The sequence below is a fragment of the Aethalodelphis obliquidens genome, unplaced genomic scaffold (genome assembly GCF_003676395.1).
Source record: "Aethalodelphis obliquidens isolate GAN/ISIS:26980383/991018 unplaced genomic scaffold, ASM367639v1 scaffold62, whole genome shotgun sequence".
NCBI lineage: Eukaryota > Metazoa > Chordata > Mammalia > Artiodactyla > Delphinidae > Aethalodelphis > Aethalodelphis obliquidens.
The window spans coordinates 11,096,283-11,114,373 of NW_020838006.1; the positions used below are offsets into that span (position 1 = coordinate 11,096,283).

Genomic DNA, 18,091 nt, shown 5'->3' on the forward strand with positions numbered 1-18,091 from the left:
GATGTGGTTGGGCTTCCCTGGTGGCGCAGTGGTTGAGAGTCCGCCTGCCAATGCAGGGGACGCGGGTTTGTGACCCAGTCCGGGAAGATCCCACATGCCGCGGAGTAGCTGGGCCCGTGAGCCATGGCCACTGAGCCTGCGAGTCCGGAGCCTGTGCTCCGCAAGGGGAGAGGCCACAACAGTGAGAGGTCCGCGTACCGTAAAAAAAAAAAAAAAAAAAAAAGAAGATGTGGTATACATGTGCAATGGAATATTACTCAGCCATAAAAAAGAATGAAATATTGGGACTTCCCTGGTGGTCCAGTGGGTAAGACTCCATGCTCCCAATGCAGGGGGCCTGGGTTCAATCCCTGGTTGAGGAACTAGATCCCACATTCATGCCACAGCTAAGAGTTTGCATGCTGCAACTAAGAAGTCCACATGCCATAACTAAGACCTGGTGCAGCCTAAATAAATATTTTTTTAAAAGAATGAAATATTGCCATTTGCAGCAACATGGATGGACTTAGAGAATATTATACTTAGTGAAGTAAGCCAGAGAAAGAAAGACAAATATTATATATCACTTATATGTGGGATCTAAGAAATAATACAAATGAATCTATATACAAAACAGAAACAGACTTGCAGACATAGTAAACAAACTTACGGTTACCAAAGAGGAACAGGGATGGGGAGGGATAAATTAGGAGTTTGGGATTAACAGATACAAACTATTATACATAAAACTCATAAGCAACAAGCATTTACTGTATAACAAAGGGAACAATATTCAATATCCTGTATAACTTATAATGGAAAATAATTTGAAATTACAGATATATAACCGAATCACTTTGCTGTATTCCTGAAATTAACATGATATTGTAAATCAACTATACTTCAATAAAAAATGAAAATTAGAAATAGGTTTCCCTATCAGATGAATTAAAAACAAAAAGTTTGAGAATAGCAAGTGTTGACGAGGTGTAGGGAAGATAGTAAGTCCCCTACCCTCTGTGTACGAGGGCAAATTGACACCACCATTTTGGAGGGGATTCGGCAGTCTCTCTGAACATAAAGAATGCCCGTATACTTTGATGCAGAAACCCACCCATAGAAACCTAGCTAGCAGAAATACTTGCACACCATGCAAAGATGTTCATGGCAGCACTGTCCAGAATTGGTGAAAAGTCTGAACCATCTAAATGTTCATCATAATGAGAACAGCTAAATGAAATGTGACACGTCCCTGCCTGGGAGTTCCATGCAGTCATGAATAAGAATTGGGTCAACCCAGTTGGCGGATAAAGAACATAGTAAACATAGTAAAGTACAAATAGTGAGTTGACAAACAAAGATATCCTACTTTATTATATTTTCATTTGCATGCAGTGTGAGTGTGACTAAAATACGTATCACATCTCTAGGGGGTTTCTGGAACTCTCACTTTTTATCTTACATGCTTCTGTTATTTATGAATCTGTTTTTAGTGGCATGTATTACTTTCATAATTCTTAAACCAAAAACATAAGTGAATAAGGATTGACCATCTAAAGCCTATAAAGACAAAATGCTTAGTGTTTCATTTCTTGGACCTGAGTTCACTTTCAGCCAGAGCAGTTCTGGGCCACAAGTATAACTCTGTGAAGATCCTTTATGTATGCATGTGGGCATACACACATACCACACGTGCACAACTACCTGCACACCTCTACACATGCACACACACACACACACACACACACACACACACACAGAGTTGTGCAGCTCCGCGTGTGCATGTGGAACGCATGACTTTACAGTACCTGGAGCAGTTCATAGAACATTCTTGTGTATTTATTGGTGCAAGGGAGTAAATAGCCAGGGCTGAGCAGGCAGAAAAGAACGTGATGAGACTGAAAACCCAACACTCACCATCTCCTCCACCATCCCAAGCAGATGACACGTCCTGTGGAATCCATGGTGCCCTCCCGATTTCTGGCTTTTCCCTTTTGTCTTCAAGGCGGGTAAACCCAAGAAAATGTGGCCGTGAGGATGGGCACTTATCCACTCAGGTCATGTCGTGAGATGCCCCCGCTTCTTCCCCCTGCAGTGAGGTGAGAGTCCCGCCCAGACCGTGGGGGGCTTACGGGCCCTCGTCCCTGAAGAGTGTCAGGTTGTGCGTCTGGATGTGGCTCAGCAGGACCTGCCCTCGCCGCTCCAGGGTCTGGAGGACCCGCCGTAGGCCCTGCTGCCCGCCTTGGCTTTCCCAGAACACCGGGTCTGTCTGCAGCGACTTGAGCAGCATATTCTGTAGGCACCCTGATGCGAGAACCTTCACGACAGACTCAGGAAACCTGGAGGAAGGTCCCCCAGTCCCATAACAGAAAGGAAGAGCAAAAGCCATCTCAGAGAGTTGCCGTGAAAGGCCAGGCCAGTCGGCCAGAACCTGCACAGCTGAGGGCCCGCAAAGCCAGCCCGCAAAGTCTCCGGGGCCACCTGCTGACTAGTTATCCAGGAACCCTTCCACCCGCTCTGCTGTGACAGCAGGCAGGGGATAGAGCTTTCGATGGGTCCCACCTCCCTGGGTGGGTGAATCCACTCTGCTGGCCCGGGTGAAGTGAGGAGGAGCCCTAGGAAGGCCCAGCCGCTGCAGGTGTGAGCAGGGAAGGTGTCTCCCAGGCTAGCTCCCTGCCAGGGAAGGGCCAGCCTGCCCACTCCCCAGCAGGGCAGCCCATGTTGTGCAGGGCCAGGAGGCCCTCTGGATACTGGGGAGGGGGCAGCCCATCATGGACTTGAAGGGCCTGCTGGCTGTATCCCCTCAGCTTTCCCAGGACTCCTCACCCCCTTCTGAGGCTCATCCAGCAGCTTTTGTCTGAGGGACTGTGGGCTTCTCTGGAGCCACAGTTCAAGGTCTACAGCAGGGCCATCAAGCCTCAGCCCCTGAACCTCCACCCAACCGCTCTGACCCTCACCCGTCGATGCCCTCCAGCAGCCGGAAATTCAGCTTGTGCTCCGGGTGCTGAAGGTTGCCGGCGTTATCGATGTAGACCAGATGAGAGAGATCACTGCTCCGGACCTCAGGCAAGAAATGGACAGAGACAGAGGAGAGTCAGGGAGCAGCCTAGCCGGTGCCCCTGGACTCTGTCGGGGCTCAGCAGCTTGGGGGACCCTGAGCTGTCAGTCCCAACACCCAGCCTGCTACTCGCCCAGATGCTCCCCTCGCACTGAGCAGTGAGCTCACTCCATGCCGCTGCCATGCTTAGGACATCCAGGCACCCTCTCAGTGAACCCTCGCAGCAACCCTGGGAGGTGGCCACTGATATTAGCCTCATTTTACAGAAACAGAGGCACAAAGAAGTAATTTGCATAAGGTCACACAGCTAATCAGTAGCTGGCTGGTTCAAACCTGGACCCGTAGCCAAAAGCCACAGCACCTTCTGCAAAATTGCAAGGCAGAGGGACTGATTCCTGTTCTGGTGGCCGAAGGGCTGAGGAGCACGGGTGGAAATGGGAAGAGGCAGAGGTAGCCCACCCAGGGGCTGAGGCTGCGGGATGTATCGTACATGTACACCCTCACACACGTATGCCCGCCCACGTGCGCCCTGTGCCCCTGTCCCAGGCGTTCCCCTGAGCATCACCGAGGACACAAGACACCCTCCATCCTCAGATAGCACTGCCCATCCTCTGTCTCTACAGTTTTAGGGCCTCTGAAAACTCTTCAAAACTGAAATCAGGGCTTCCCTAGTGGCGCAGTGGTCGGGAGTCCGCCTGCCGATGCAGGGGACATGGGTTCGTGTCCCGGTCCGGGAAGATCCCACATGCCACGGAGCGGCTGGGCCCGTGAGCCATGGCCGCTGAGCCTGCACGTCCGGAGCCTGTGCTCCGCAACGGGAGAGGCCACAGCAGTGAGAGGCCCGCGTACCGCAAAAACAAAAAACAAACACTGAAATCAGCAGCAGGGAATTCTTTAGCACCTTAAAACTCTGGTATGGTGGGAACAGGAGGCCATCTCTTCCGGCTCCCACCTCCATGCACACACTCCGTTCTTACACATTTGCCAAGATTCCCTGGTAGTTTCCCATAATTCTCTTCAGCAACCTGGGCTTAAATTATGAACTTTTGTCTTCAGGACCTCAGCTTCCCCTCTCTCTGCTTCTTCTACCTCTCACCCCCCTGCACACACCAGGGATCATCTATTTCTCGAAACCCAATGACTCCTCCCTCCAAAAACTGATATCGGGAAGGATGTGTGAGACAGCTGCCCACCAGGGGGAAAGGATGGATATAAAAGCCCTCCCTCTCCCAGGAATATTTGCCTTTTACTGGGGAAGGAGAGAGGTGGCTATGGGGCAGGGGAGGGAGAGTTCCCACCACCCAGCAGCACCATGAGGCAGCCCTGGCCTGCGGGCTGGTGGGGCTGCCTGACGCTCGGCCCAGGGCAGCATCTGACGGCTACCGTCCAAAGCAGCTGGCCAAGGTGAGGCGGTGAGGACACCAGCCTCACTGGGGGAAGACAGAGCAGCCCCTCCCTAGGGTGGCACTTTGCTCCTCGTGCAGGAGAAGCGGCTGTTCTGCCCCACCAGCCTCTCATCGATGGCCACGGCACACGGCTTCCCACCCTGGGCTGTAGTTTTCACAGGAGGCAGCACAGTGTTCCTCCAACAGCCCCAGCCTGTGAGCCATCAGGGGCCAGGAGAGCGCCCTGTCACTGCCACCTACCAGACATGCAGCTTGGGAAACCCCCTTCCCCGCTCCAGGCCCCAATTTCCATATTTACTGGCACATTGAGGACATCCTACTAGACACACAGTTATTACACTCTGCTTCCTGGAGCCTTAGGGCGTCCCCGGAGTCTTCAGGGCTCAGAGGAGTTAGTGACAACAGCTCCAGCCCACACCCCATACCTACCTAAACCACATCCTCAAAGTTCCACCTGTGTCAGTTCTATATATTAAGGCTTCCTGAAAACATTTAAAGGGTTCTGCTGCTGAAAAGAACAGGATTGGGACACCCCAAGGTCACGTGATCTCTGACACTTGCCAACAGCATCTGCTGATGGAGACAGGAAGACCTGAGTCTGGGGCGACCTGGGGACATACCAAGATGTGGACCAGCCGCAGCTCCCCCGGGTTCCGGCATTTCTCTCGGAGCCTCTCTTCCACACAGGGGTCCGAGGGCTCGGGCTCGAAGCCGCAGCAATAGCGATCCAGGCGGTCATGGACCTGCGGGGACACTGTCCTCTGAGGGCCCAGCACTAGGGCCGCCGGAGCCCTGGGGCCACACACTGGGGGCCATCCTCAGGGATCTTGGTGCTGGTCAGCTCTGCTGCTGGCCTCCGGCTGTGACGGGGCTTCTGCTTGCTCCTCAGCCAGCCTGCCCTGCACCAGGACTGCTTGCTCACACTGCGTGGATTTCCACCCACCATTCACTGCTTAATCTCTGCCACTGGCCCTGAGCTCCAGCCTGGGGCTGACTGTCTTGTCTGCCTGGGGAGACCCACACATGACCACTTTCTCTTTAATCAGCAAATGCTACATCAGGGGTTCCTCCCTTTACAGAGATAAAAATCTTTTAATGACCATCCAGGCAGCTCCTGCCTTAGGACAGTGCTTTCACCCTGCAGGAGGCCTGAATCAAAGTCAGGAAGGAGAGCATTCCTGTTCCTGGCTCCTGTTACACTGGATGCCTAAAATGGGAGCAATGACGCTCCCTCAGGGATGATCACGATGTGCTTTAATAAGAAATATGGTCTCTTCCCTGGTTCCTGGCACAGCGCTCCTAAAACCCCTGCAATTTGCTCAGTGATATGAGGGTCTTTTGTTATTCATAATAAACCCTCTGACCATATCAGGGTTTAATAAGGTGACTCAGCGGGGCCCTTAGATCACTTCAGGCTGATTGCCAGATAGACAAGTAGAGAGCAGAACTTTTAACCCTACCCTCCAACTTCTGGGAAGAGTAGGAGAGCTGGAAACCGGGTTATAAAAAGTCTTCAACAGTGAGATTTGGGGAGCTTCCAGGTTGGAGAACACACCCACATGCCAGGAGGGTGATGCACCCCGACTCCATGAGGACATACAGGGTTGTATACTTGGGACCCTTCCAGACCTCTCACCCCATGTACCTCTTCAACTGACTGCTCACTTACATCCTTTGTAATAGACCAGTACACAAAAGTAAAGCGTTTTCCTGAGTTCTATGAGCCATTCTAGCAAATAATTAAACATGAGGAGGGGGTCATGAGAACCCCCAACTTATAGCCAGTTGGTCAGAAGTCCGGGTGGCCCAGGATTTGTGACTGGTATCTGAATCAGCAGTCTTGTGGGAATGAGCCCTTCACTTGTGGGATCTGACACTGAGTCCAGGTGGATACTGTCAGAATCAACTTGTACACCCAGCTGGAGTTGGAGAATTGGTGGGGTCAGAAGACATCACTCAGATGACCGGCACCACTGCTGCATCTCTATCTCACCCACTCCTCACTGCAGCCTTGCAATAGAAACATTATTGTCCGCATTTACACAGGGGGACACTGACCCCAGACTTGCCCAAGGTCCTACATGTGAAAGCAGTACAGCTGGGATTTGAACCGAGGTCTGCCTGGCTTGAGCCCAGTGGTCTCTGTTATCCTGCCCTGCTTCCCTGAAGGTCAGGAAGGGTGAGCCAGTTAGAGGTCAAGTGAGGTCCCCATCATTACACTAGTTAAGGCTGGAGAAGAGCTTTCAGAACTGTGAAGGAGGCTGTTCTGCCAACCCAAGCCGCAGATCTGATCCAGCTTTAGCCAGTACCACCATCGTGCCTCCCTCTGCCACATGCAGCCAACCCCCTCCACAAATGGCAGAGGGGACGGGGGCGGGGTTGGGGGGACGACACAACCTATAAGCCCCAGAATGCGGCGCTCATCAAAGCCGGGCCAGCCCCCTCGCAGTCCACTCGGGCCCAGCTCAGCGCTGGCCGGAAAAGGTCTCCCTCCATTTCCATCTCCCTTTGTAGGAAACTCTCACATGTTCTGAAGAAATACAAAATTGATTTCCTTCTACACAAGCCAGAAAATAACTATAGTTCTATTCACCAATCAACCTCACAAAACCGGAGTCCAGAAATGAGACAGTGTTAAACAGTCCCAGCTTCTGTCCCAAACCTGGAGGACAGGCCCAGCTCGGCCGGGGGCAAACGGCCAGAGCCCTGTCCAGGCAGTGAGCCCACGAATGAGCCCCCGGCGCAGACAGTCACTGCTTTGGTCTCCCAGACTTTGGAGAACAACAATTACCAGTAACAGAAAAGCCTGGCTCAAAATGGCTTTAACTGTAGGGGAAATTAAGATCATCTACCGCAGGAAGTCTCGTGGTGGGGCAGCGGGGGGATTTAGCAGCTCCTACTGTCACGGTAAGGACTCGGGTTTCTTTCTGCTTCTCACTGTACCCGCACAATGTTAAGGACATCCCTTTGTTGTCTCAGGAAGCCTGCAGGTGGCTGTTGTGGGTATGTTTTTCCTTGTTATGTCTAGAGAGAAGGAGATAGAGACACAGGAAGGGAGGGAGGGAGGGGCGGGGAGGCGAGGAGAGAAAAGGAAGCTATCCCCCAACAGTCACGGAATAGAAGTCCTTCCTTTCAGCCTGACTGGACCATATTTGGACACAGGATCATCCCTGGTCCAGTGGCAGCCAGGGATGCACAGACCTCTGAGCCCAGGCATGGGGGGAAGGTGAATCACACCAGGGCTCTGTGCAGAAGGAACGAGAGCAATCAGCTGGGAGCCCCAGTATCCTCGCTCAGGCTCGTAACACAAGTGTTGACTGGGACAGGGCTGAGGACGGAGCCCTGCGGCCTATGCCCCAGAGACCTCTATTTGCCCTAACTATTTTTGAATCCACCTGAGGCTAGTATCACGCCCCCATATTTCTCCATATGGTCCTAGAACTTAGCGGGTGAGGGTGGTCCTCCTCCATGCATTCACACACATGCCTTCCTCAGCAGGAGCCTTCGAGGCTGCCCACACAGAGGTTTAGAACAGAGGTCGGCAAGCTTTCTCTATAAAGGGCCAGACAGTAAATACTTTAGGCTTTAGAGGCCATACGGTCTCTGTCACGACTACCCACCTCTGCCTCTGTAGAGCATATTGTACGTATTCTACCTAATATGCAAACAAATGGTCATAGCTATGTTCCAAAAAACCTTTATTTACATACACTGACATTTTAATTTCATATAATTTTTATATGTCACAAAATATTCTTCTTTTGAGCTTTTCAACCACTTAAAAATGCTAAAACCATTCTTAGCTCATGGGCCATACAGAAACGCAGAGAGGGGAATTTGGCCTACAATCTGGGCCATGCCTGTGACCCTGGTTTGGAGCCCAGTTGATCTGGGGGTGAATCGTGGCTCCACTGTGTCCTAACTCCATGACCTAAGGAAGTTAGCTAACCCCACTACGCCTCAGTTTTCTCATCCACAAAGTGGAGCAGTGATGCTCCCTCAGGACCTCACTGAGGACCACACAAGGTGATGATGTAGGCAAAGCAAGGGTGGTTGTCCTGGAGGGCCCTGGAAGGGACAGGCCCGAAGGCCTGGAGGAATCTCAGGGTTCCTCCCTCCAGAAGCCCCGGCCCCACCCCACCTATAGGCCTGAGAACCAGAGTCTGAAATAAAGCAACGCCATGACAATCTAGCCACTCTCTTCTACGTGCAGGCCTGGTTTCTGGAGTGCAGACACATCTGTGAGATGGACACCACCTACCAAGTCCTCTTTGGCTGGGAGAATAAATGCCAGGACAGTTCTAGCAAGACTGAAATACGGTAACTGCTCTGGATTTCACGTGATGCCTGATGCACAGCCAGCCAAACCCCCTTTCTCCTGCCAAACGCTCCCTGACCCTGTGCAGATTTCAACTCGCTGCAGCGTTGCAAGCTGAAATGCTGGAAGCTACGAGGAATAACAGCCCATGTGATACAGGCGGCGCTGGCGTCCCCAAGTCTACACCCATTTGAATGCTGAACAGGAAGGGGCTGGCCAGGTGCAGTTGCCAGTGTGATTAATCTGCCACGCTGTCTGGGAACTTTTTTCCACTGAAGAGAAATTCAGTTTAAACTGCAGTAGCCAAGCAGGACCAAGCTTAAGCTTCATTCCCAAATCGCTTCAGGATTTGATTTTTTTTCCCCGTTTTTGAAAAAATGAGGAGTTACCAAGAAAAAATGATAATCCTTTGCAGTTTTGGTTTTCTGATGAACCTAGCAGAGTTGGATGATCGTGAAGTTTTTGTTTAATTCTAGTTAAACAGTTGTGAAGCCCTTACTCTGTGCTGGGTACCGCTCTGAGTGCTTTACCCATCACCACTCATTTAACCCCTCCCAGCAGCCAGGAGCCAGATACGGTTATTATCCCCATTTCAAAGATGAGGGAACTGAGTCACAGAGGCTAGTAACGTGCCTAGGGTCCCACAGAGCGAAAGTGGTGGCACCTAGGGACTTCCCTGGCAGTCCAGTGGTTAAGACTCCACGCTTCCAACGCAGAGGGCGCGGGATTGATCCCTGGTCAGGCAACTAAGATCCCACACGCCACGCTAAGACCCCACATGCCTGCGTGGACAAAAAAAAGAAAGAAAGCGGTGGCGCCTAGACTCAGACCCAGGCAAGTCTGGCTCTGACCACTGAGTCAGACTGGGTGGCAGGTACACGTTTTTTGGCACCAGAGAGTACAAGCTCCCCAATGCAAAAGAGAAGATATGGTTCAGGCTGATCCCCAGCACTTGTTCTGCACGAGACTCAGCTGAGGTTTTCTGAGTGAAAGGCTGAATGAATGAAGCGCATAGCTGGCTGACAGCAGGAAGGATCGGGGGGTGCTTCACGTGAGGACTATCACTGAAAGCCTGCCTGTCAGGTGAGCCCCACATCCCTGCCCAGGATACCAACACCAGAAGGCTTCGGGGGGAGGCCTGGCTCTGGGGTCCCCAAACAGGACATCTGGTGGGACAAGACACTGCAGTCTGCCAAGAGGGACACCAGGCCCAGCTGTGGGGAGGGGAGGTCTGGGAGGAGCCCAGCACAGGGCACGAGGGGTGGCCCGAGTCCTCTAACCCATCCACCAGGCTCCTGGGCCAAGACGCGTTCCTCAGCCAGTGCCTGATCTGAGTCTGGTGGATTCCAGAAGAACTGCCTGCTGTCCCTGGTGGCCCTGCCCCCTATGCAGGACCTTCCCCTCACCTGGGGACAGTCACAGGCCCAGGTTCTTCTGGATGGGAAGGGTGGCTCTTGGCCGGGCCAGCTCACTGCCAGATTGCCCCAGAGTGGCAGCATCTCTGTCCAAGGAGGGCAGCAGGCTGGTCTGTTAAAGAATTCGTGAGGCTTTGGGGAGGTCGGGGTGGGGGAGGTGTGGGTTACTCTGTACTGACTCTTACTCTCCTCTGATGACTCCCTCTGCAGTTCTCCCCTGGTGTCCTGACAGAGGGCAACCTTCCCGGAGGCCCAGGGGAGGAACATCTGGATGCCTCATCTGCCCCAAGCCTGAGGCCAGAGGTCCCAGCACCAGCTCTGGATGTGGGTGAATAGACTGGCTGGTGGGCTTTGAGGAGATGGTCTGAGAAGAACTAGACCTTATCTAAAAAGACATCTGTAGATCACCCTACATTTTAAACATCAACACAAAACCCAGCAGCCGTGAAAAGATGAATCCACCACAGCAAAATAGGTTCCTATCAAGAAAGCTGGGATGAGTCACCATGGGAACACCTTTCACAAAACGTCCCCACATCAATACACTAGAGGGGGGAGTACTGTGAGCTCCTCCCTGGATACTCAAAAGGCATTTGATATAATTTTTACATCCATTCCTGACAAGAAAAACTCTAATAAAGCAAGAGTAGCAAATAGTTCTTCAGTCAAAAGCCAGCATGATGTTTAATGGCAAAACACTAGAAATTGTCCCAAAAAGAAACAAGTCAAGTCCATCATCCCATTACTATTTACCATTAAGCTAGAGGCACCACAACTGTAGTGAGGAAAGAAGAAAGAAAGAAGAGGCAATGAGGAGACAAAGTGCATTCATTACAGAAGAAATGATCGTATACTTGGAAAACCCAGGGGATGAACCAAGCAACTGTTAGAAGCAGTACGAAGTAAGCAAGAGGCCAGTAACCAAACTATGACACAAAAACAATATCCTTCACACAGACCAAGAGCTACGGGCCAGAACATATTGAGATAGGCTGGGACCTGGGACCCTTTACCAGAGTGCTTGCAATACAAAGAAACTATAAGGGACTAAAAATAACTGCACACAGGCTCAGTGGGGCAAATTATGAACAATAAGATACAAAAAGGTCACAAACCAACTGTCACTTCTGAGGTGCCGGGAGCAAAAGGAGGGCCCCGCAAAAGCAGGGCCCCGCGCGCATGATCCCTGCACACAGCACCACCAAGGGGGTGTGCAGACCACCTAAGCTACGCCTCCTGTCCAACCCACCCATCCGCCCCCAGCCTCACCCCATTTAAGGGACCAGCTCGCCCTCGCCTTGGGAAGTGAGCAAGGGCACCTGTTTCTTGTTTTCGCTCCCGTGTGCTGCAGCACGGGCTCCAATAAAGCCTTGCCTGAATTTCTCATCTGACTTCTTATCAATTTCTATTAATTTAGGTCTCCTGCCGATTTTTGGATTGGGTTGTTTGTTTTTTTGATATTGAGCTGCATGAGCTGCTTGTATATTTTGGAGATTAATCCTTTGTCAGTTGTTTCGTTTGCAAATATTTTCTCCCATTCTGAAGGTTGTCTTTTCGTTGTATATGTATAGCTGGTTCACTTTATTATAAAGCAGAAACTAACACACCATTGTAAAGCAATTATACTCCAATAAAGATGTTATAAAAAACTTCTATTGATTAAAGAGTCCAAGAACCCAGGTCAGTAACAATATAATGGAAGGAAAGAGGCCATTTTCAGTGGTCACAAGAAGATGAAATAACAGTATCATCCCAACATGGAAGTGAAGATCTAGCTCAAGAAAACATCAAGATGCTTCTGAGGAACAGGAATAAATGGAAAGACATAGCCTGTCCTTGGCTAGAATGACCCTGTATTTTAGGATGTAAACGCTCTCTCTGTTAGTCCATGCAAATTTAATTTGATTCCAGTAAAGTCCCAAAAGGACTTGGGAAGGCAAAGGAAGTAACAAGCTGACTCTAAATTTCACAGAAGAATAGTATGCAAGAATATCAGAAAAACCTTAAAAAAGAGCAATGAGAAAGACCGAGCACTCCCAGTTATTAACTTAAAATATAAAGCATGATAATTAAAACAGTGTGATTCTGACACATAAATAGACCCTTTACTGGAACAGAAGAGTCCAGAAATAGACTTTTTAGTACATATGGAAATTGGCTATATGATAAAGACAGCATTTCAAACTGGGGGAAAGAACGATTTTTCAACAAATGGTGCTGGGACATTTGGGCTGCCATCTGAAAAAAAAATCATTGTTTTGCACCTGATCTCTTATTCCAAAATAACTTCCAGATGGATCAAAAATATATGTAAACACATGGGAGAATTTTTTAAATAACCCTGAAATGAGGATGGCCCTTTAAAACATAGTACACTAACCTAGAAATCATAAAAGAAAAACCTGATAATGTTAACGACATTAAAAAATTTTTTGAATTTCTGCACAGCAGAAAGACTAGAAACAAAGTTTAATTGACAATGGAACCTGAGAGAAATATTACAATGCAATGAAAACAAAAGACTAATTTCCTTAATCTATATAAAGCTCTTAAAGTCATTAAGAAAAAGATCAACAATCCAACAGAAAATGGGGCAAAGGATATGAACGATTAAAAAAAATCTAAAAAGAGGCAGGACGAGGGTGAGGCAGAAGAAAGTGCTTCTCGCTGCCAGGGACACGCACAGCAGACAGGCACTCCTAAAATGTTTGCACCTGGGGCCCCTCCCTTGCCTCACGAACTCACTTTCTATTGCTGCATAACAAATGACCATGAGCTTAGTCACTTAAAAATGACTCATTAACTCGGTTTCCGTGGGTCGGAATTCTGTCCCTTTTCTGCCGGTTTCTCTGCCCAGGGTCTCAGGCTGAACTCAAGGCGGGGCTGCATCTCTTTTGTAACTCAGGCTCCTCTCCTGGGCTCAGTCAGGTTGTTGGCAGAAACCATTCCTCGTGGTTTTAAGACTATGTTCCCTGAGATCTCAGGGTCCTTCCAGAGGCCGCCCCTCCCCATAGGCAGTTCGTAGCGTGGCTGTTTACCTTCTTCCTCGAGGCCCTCAGGAAAATCTCTCTGATGCTTCATCTTTGAAAGACTCTCCTGATTGGCTCAGGCCCACCCAGGAGAATCTCCCTTTTGATTAACTGAAAGTTAACTGATTAGTAACCTCAACAATATCGCAATAACTTTGTATGGTGACAGATGGAAACTAGACTTATCGTGGTGATCATTTTGTAATGTACAGAAATATGAAATCACTATGTTGTACACCTGGAACTAACATAGTGTTGTAGGTCAATTATACTTCAATTAAAAAATAAACACCCAGAGTTAACTGATTGATAACCTAATCACTGAAATGATATTCCATCTATTCGCAGGTCTCATTCCTACTCAAGGACAGGAGTTAACGCTAAGGGGGGTGGTTATCTTGGAGACCATCTTAGAATTCTGCCCATCACACCGCAGCCTAATCGAGGTCCTGCTTTTAAATATATGTAAAGATGCTTGATGTCACCCTTTAAACACCCTTGTCCGGGCGGGCTGTTTCACCCCTCCACCGTTGGCTGTACCACCTGTGCAGGAGGGAGGAGTGCAGCACCCATCTCTTGGGTCTGTTGTAGGACTTGAAGGAGCTCATGTGTGGGCACTCCATAAACGGTAGCTACTATTATATTTCATGTCACCGGCTGGAAGCCTGAGAGGTCGGCAGTGGTCACGGATCTGGGCTCCTCTCTAACTGCCACAACACCTGATGTTCCAGGGAGCCCAAGCCAGAGGAGATGCCATGAACCATAGACTTGAACTCAAAATAAGGAACACACACAGGATCACAAATGACTGAACCCGGCTCCCCGGGAAGGAAATGGGCCAACCTTAACCCAAAGAGACCTAGAAGAAATGACTTTTCCAGAGTCAGTTAAGTCAGCAAAGAGGGCAAGGGTATGCCCTCTACGACCAAGCCGCACTAGATTCGATCCCAGCTCCAACACTTAAGGCCTCGTGACTGTGGGCAAGTTCCTTAGCCCTTCTAAGCCTGTTTCCTCACCTGTGGAAAGGAGCTAAAAATACTGTGCCCCCCTAGGGCTGTTATGCATCAACACATGCTAAGTGCTGGCACGGGACCTGATGTGGAGGACGTCAGGCAGCATTTTATGCTGTCATCTGTTCTGGATGCATAAGTTAATTACGTGCCAGAGGCAAGGGCTGGACAAATGACTGTCACATTGTTTTCTGCCTCTAAGATTCTCTACCAGACCCGAAAAGAAATGGAGAAGGCCTTGGGATTCTTCTCAGTCTAGAGGAAGGAGTGACATTTGAGGAAACAGAACACAGCAGCACCTAGATAGGAAGTCGTACAGAGACCCTGGATTCATTCATTGATTTGTTCCTCCATTCATCCGCTCGTTCACTCATTCAACAAGTGCTTATCTAGGACCAAACCAAGAGCTTGGCCCTGTGCTAGGTGCTGGGGATGTGGTAGTAAACAAAACACAGCGACAGAAATGAACAAATAAATAAAATAAAATTTACATACTGTGCTGGGAGTCAGAAAGGAAATAGATAGGATAGCACAAAGGAGAAAGAGGATAACAATGGGGAAGTAGAGTCAGGAGAGCTGAGGCCCCAGGGAGGAGGAGTCGGAGGCATGTCAGGCTCTTGCACCTGAAGAAACTGACCGAGGCCACGTGCCAAGAGGCGGGGCTAGAGACAGCAGACAGGGATGGATCACGTGGGTCCTTGCAGAACCTGATACCGAGGGCATTGAGATGCTTTGCCTTATGGTAAGGAGGAAGTAACACAATCTGATTTACAATCGTAAAAGAGGTATGTTCTCTACCTGACCAGTTGTCTGTGAACTTCAGAGGTCTCCCTCCAACTTCCAGCTGCTGTAAGCTTTGCCCAGGGGCTTTCTCCAAATGCCAGGGAATTAACACCTCCAGGAACAGCCCTCAACCAAAGACCAAGGGGAGATTTCGCTATAAATACCTCGCATCCCTCACCTCTTCGTGGGGTGCGTGAATGTGTATTTTATACCATTTCTCAGAATTTTCCTGTGGAACTAAGCCCCAGTCGCCCACAGTGGTGACCTGCTTGTTGACGCCCTTTGTTGGCTGCCTTCCCTCCATCTCACTTTCCTCTTCACTACAGGTGTTTCCTGGGGTCCCCTTGCAGATGAACCACCACAGTGGAATCCTGGTCTCAGGGTCTGCCTGGGGGAAACAAAACCAAGACATCACTCCGGCTTCTGTAAGGAGACTGGATTGGAGGGGGACATAAGCGGAGGTGGGGAGACAAGTCCAGGTAAGAAAAGATGGCGGCCTGGACCAGGTTGGTGGGAGCCGAGGCTTTCTGGGGTCTGGACTTTCCAGAACATGAAGGCCCTTCATAAGCAGAAGCTGCAGAATGACTTCCGTGAGTGAACATTGCTCTCTCACAGGCTGTCCGAGTTCTCCATAGCTTCTCACCCAGCCGAGCCAAGCACATGCCCCCTAAGAGGAAGCAGGCATGAGAAAAGAAGCCTGTCTAAAAGGGGAAAATGCAAATGTGCCCAAGCCCCCAGCACTTCCTTCTCTCCCTCTGGCCTCTGGGTAGAAGGCCCTCTTGGGTCCAGGCACAACAGCCCTTGGGCTGGATTTGGCTTACGGTGGATGTGATGGTCATAGCTCCTCCCAAACACGGTTGGCTGTGCCACCTTCACTGTCCCAAGAGGAGGAGGACTTTGTGTCTCTCACCAGAGTGAATGCAACTCTGGCAGCAAGTAGCCCTGGCAGGAAGGCGAGTAGAGCTCTTTGAGCCCCTTCCCCCCAGCAACACACATACACACTCTCCCACCCACTGTGTCCAGCGAGTACAACCAGCTTCTCACTGACCCTCTCTCTTGGTCTTACTTCTCCTGATGACACAGCCCAGGGTGGGGTGGGAGGGCACCCACTCACTATCAGTCCTTTATCTTTCTTAGAGAAACCAGTTTATTAATCAAGAACACCATCCTGGTCACGCCAGCCTGCTGAAACTTGGTTTTGACTGATCATTCACTGGGAGCAGCAGATGCTATTGGGACCCACCTCCGCTCTTTGGCACTCACTACTCCTGTGCGTACTGATGGCTTTCTACCCCAAGTGCCTGCAGCTCTCTGCCTTTGCCCCTTTCTGGCTGCAGGAGCATGGACCAGTCTAGAGGTTCCCGGAAGTCAATGCCCTCAGGAGCAGTCTCAACCAGCGATGGCTGGGAGTTAGTGGCCCAGCTTCTTTGGCCCTTGGGCGGGACGACTTGAGGCGTTTTCTACATATTCCCCCAAAGGTCTCCGGGATTGAGCCCCAGTTGCCCACAGCAGTGTACAGACACCACATGGAGAGTATGTGGGTTGATGTGAATGGTGTGCACATATGTGGCTATAGCATGTATGTGGCTATGTTCATGTGTGAGTTTATGTACAGTGTGTGTTTTGGGGGCATGTTGACTGATCTGACTATTGTCTAACAAGTGTTTGCTCCCCCTTCTACTCTGAACAGAGTGTACTTCCCTTCCCTGACATTGGGCTTGGCCACTGACTTAACTCTAGCCAAGGGAATATTAGCAGAAGTGACATCAGCAGAGGCCTTAAATGTGCTTCTGCAGTTTGGCTGAGCCCTTGGGCTTCTTCCCCATTAGAAGGATTGCCCCAGGTGGTGCTTCCTCTTCAGCCTGGGCTCCAGAATGAGAAACGACGAGCAGACCTGAACCCACAGCTTTGGGCCAAGCTCAGCTGAGCCCAGCTGACCCACAGACCCTGGAGCAAGAAATCAAGAGCTGGTGTCTCAAGCCATTGAGTTTCGGAGAGGTTTGTTACATGGCATTACTTCAGCAATCACTAATACAGAGTGTTATGGGGGATTTGCAAAGCACGGGGTATGGTTTGTGCGATACGAGGAATGTGTTTGTGTATTTTGTGTCTGGGCAAATGTTATGTTGTGATACATAAACACAGAATAACAAGGGTTTATATTGGATGAGACAAAACAGACGAGCAAGCATACTGCAGAGTGCGCTGCATGTGGAGTTTGTACCTGGCTTCTGGTCAGAAGGGACCTCAGGTTCCTGGGCTGGGAAACCCACAGCCCCGCCTCTCTCCAACTTGCCTGTGGTTTCTAGGAAGGCGGCATCCTCCAGACAGGGGTGTTTGACTTGCCTGGTGTTCAGCAAACCCAGGAAGAGGTGGCACGAGGCCAGCCGAGTTGCGTCTGACCACACACACCCAACCTGCGTGTGCTTTGGCTGTTGACCCTTCCACCCCCATGGCAGGGCTTGGCAGCTGGGGAAAGGCTCCACACCACAGCCTCCACAGATGGACAGAGGGGCTCTGTGTGGGCAGAAAGCTGCTGCGTGCACATCAGCTGGACTGGGACTTTGCAAGGAGGGGCCTCCGAGCTCAAAGCCCCAGGGCATCCCTGTAAGCACCCCCTCTTCCTGCCCTCATTCATGGCTAGATGAAGAGGACTCTGTGAGTAAGTGGGTAAGCTCTGGAGTCAGACCGTCCAGGCTGTATCTCAGCTCCACTAGCCATGGCCTTGGGCAAGTAACTTAACCTCTCTCGGCCTCAACTGTTCAACTTTAAAACAGGGAGAAATGTAGTATCTCTCTAGTAAGGTTGCCATGAGGATTGGCTGAGTTACTTCCTGTAAAGTATTGGAGACAGTGCCTGTTTACTATTGAGCTCGGGCCGCCCGCCAGGCGCTGTATGAAGTACATCACGTGAATGACCTTGCGTGCACAGAGCACACAAGGTCAGTGTTATCTGATGGAAGCTGGGCTCCCCCCAGAGACAGACCTTGAGACAAGAATTCAAAGCAAAACCAGTTGATCTGTGAGCTAATTCAAAAACACAAGCAAGGAGAAGGGAAGGAGACAGGGAGGGCCAGCAATGACCACTGTGGGT

At 50.3% G+C, this 18,091-nt stretch overlaps 1 protein-coding gene across 5 annotated transcripts in view; it reads right to left on the minus strand.

The window, feature by feature from the left end:
• Positions 1-18,091, minus strand: part of GASK1A (golgi associated kinase 1A) — a 94,211-nt gene that overhangs the window by 11,008 nt on the left and 65,112 nt on the right. For 4 of the 5 annotated variants that reach the window (XM_027088340.1, XM_027088339.1, XM_027088338.1 and 1 more), the window contains 3 exons: positions 5,064-5,186; positions 2,937-3,040; positions 1,323-2,318 (listed from right to left, as the gene is read on the minus strand). In XM_027088340.1, the coding sequence (XP_026944141.1) occupies positions 2,108-2,318; positions 2,937-3,040; positions 5,064-5,186 (438 nt within the window). In that variant the 3' untranslated portion in view covers positions 1,323-2,107. Of the gene's footprint in view, positions 1-1,322; positions 2,319-2,936; positions 3,041-5,063; positions 5,187-18,091 lie in introns of those variants that run through there. The other variant, XR_003429038.1, reaches the window with a different exon arrangement.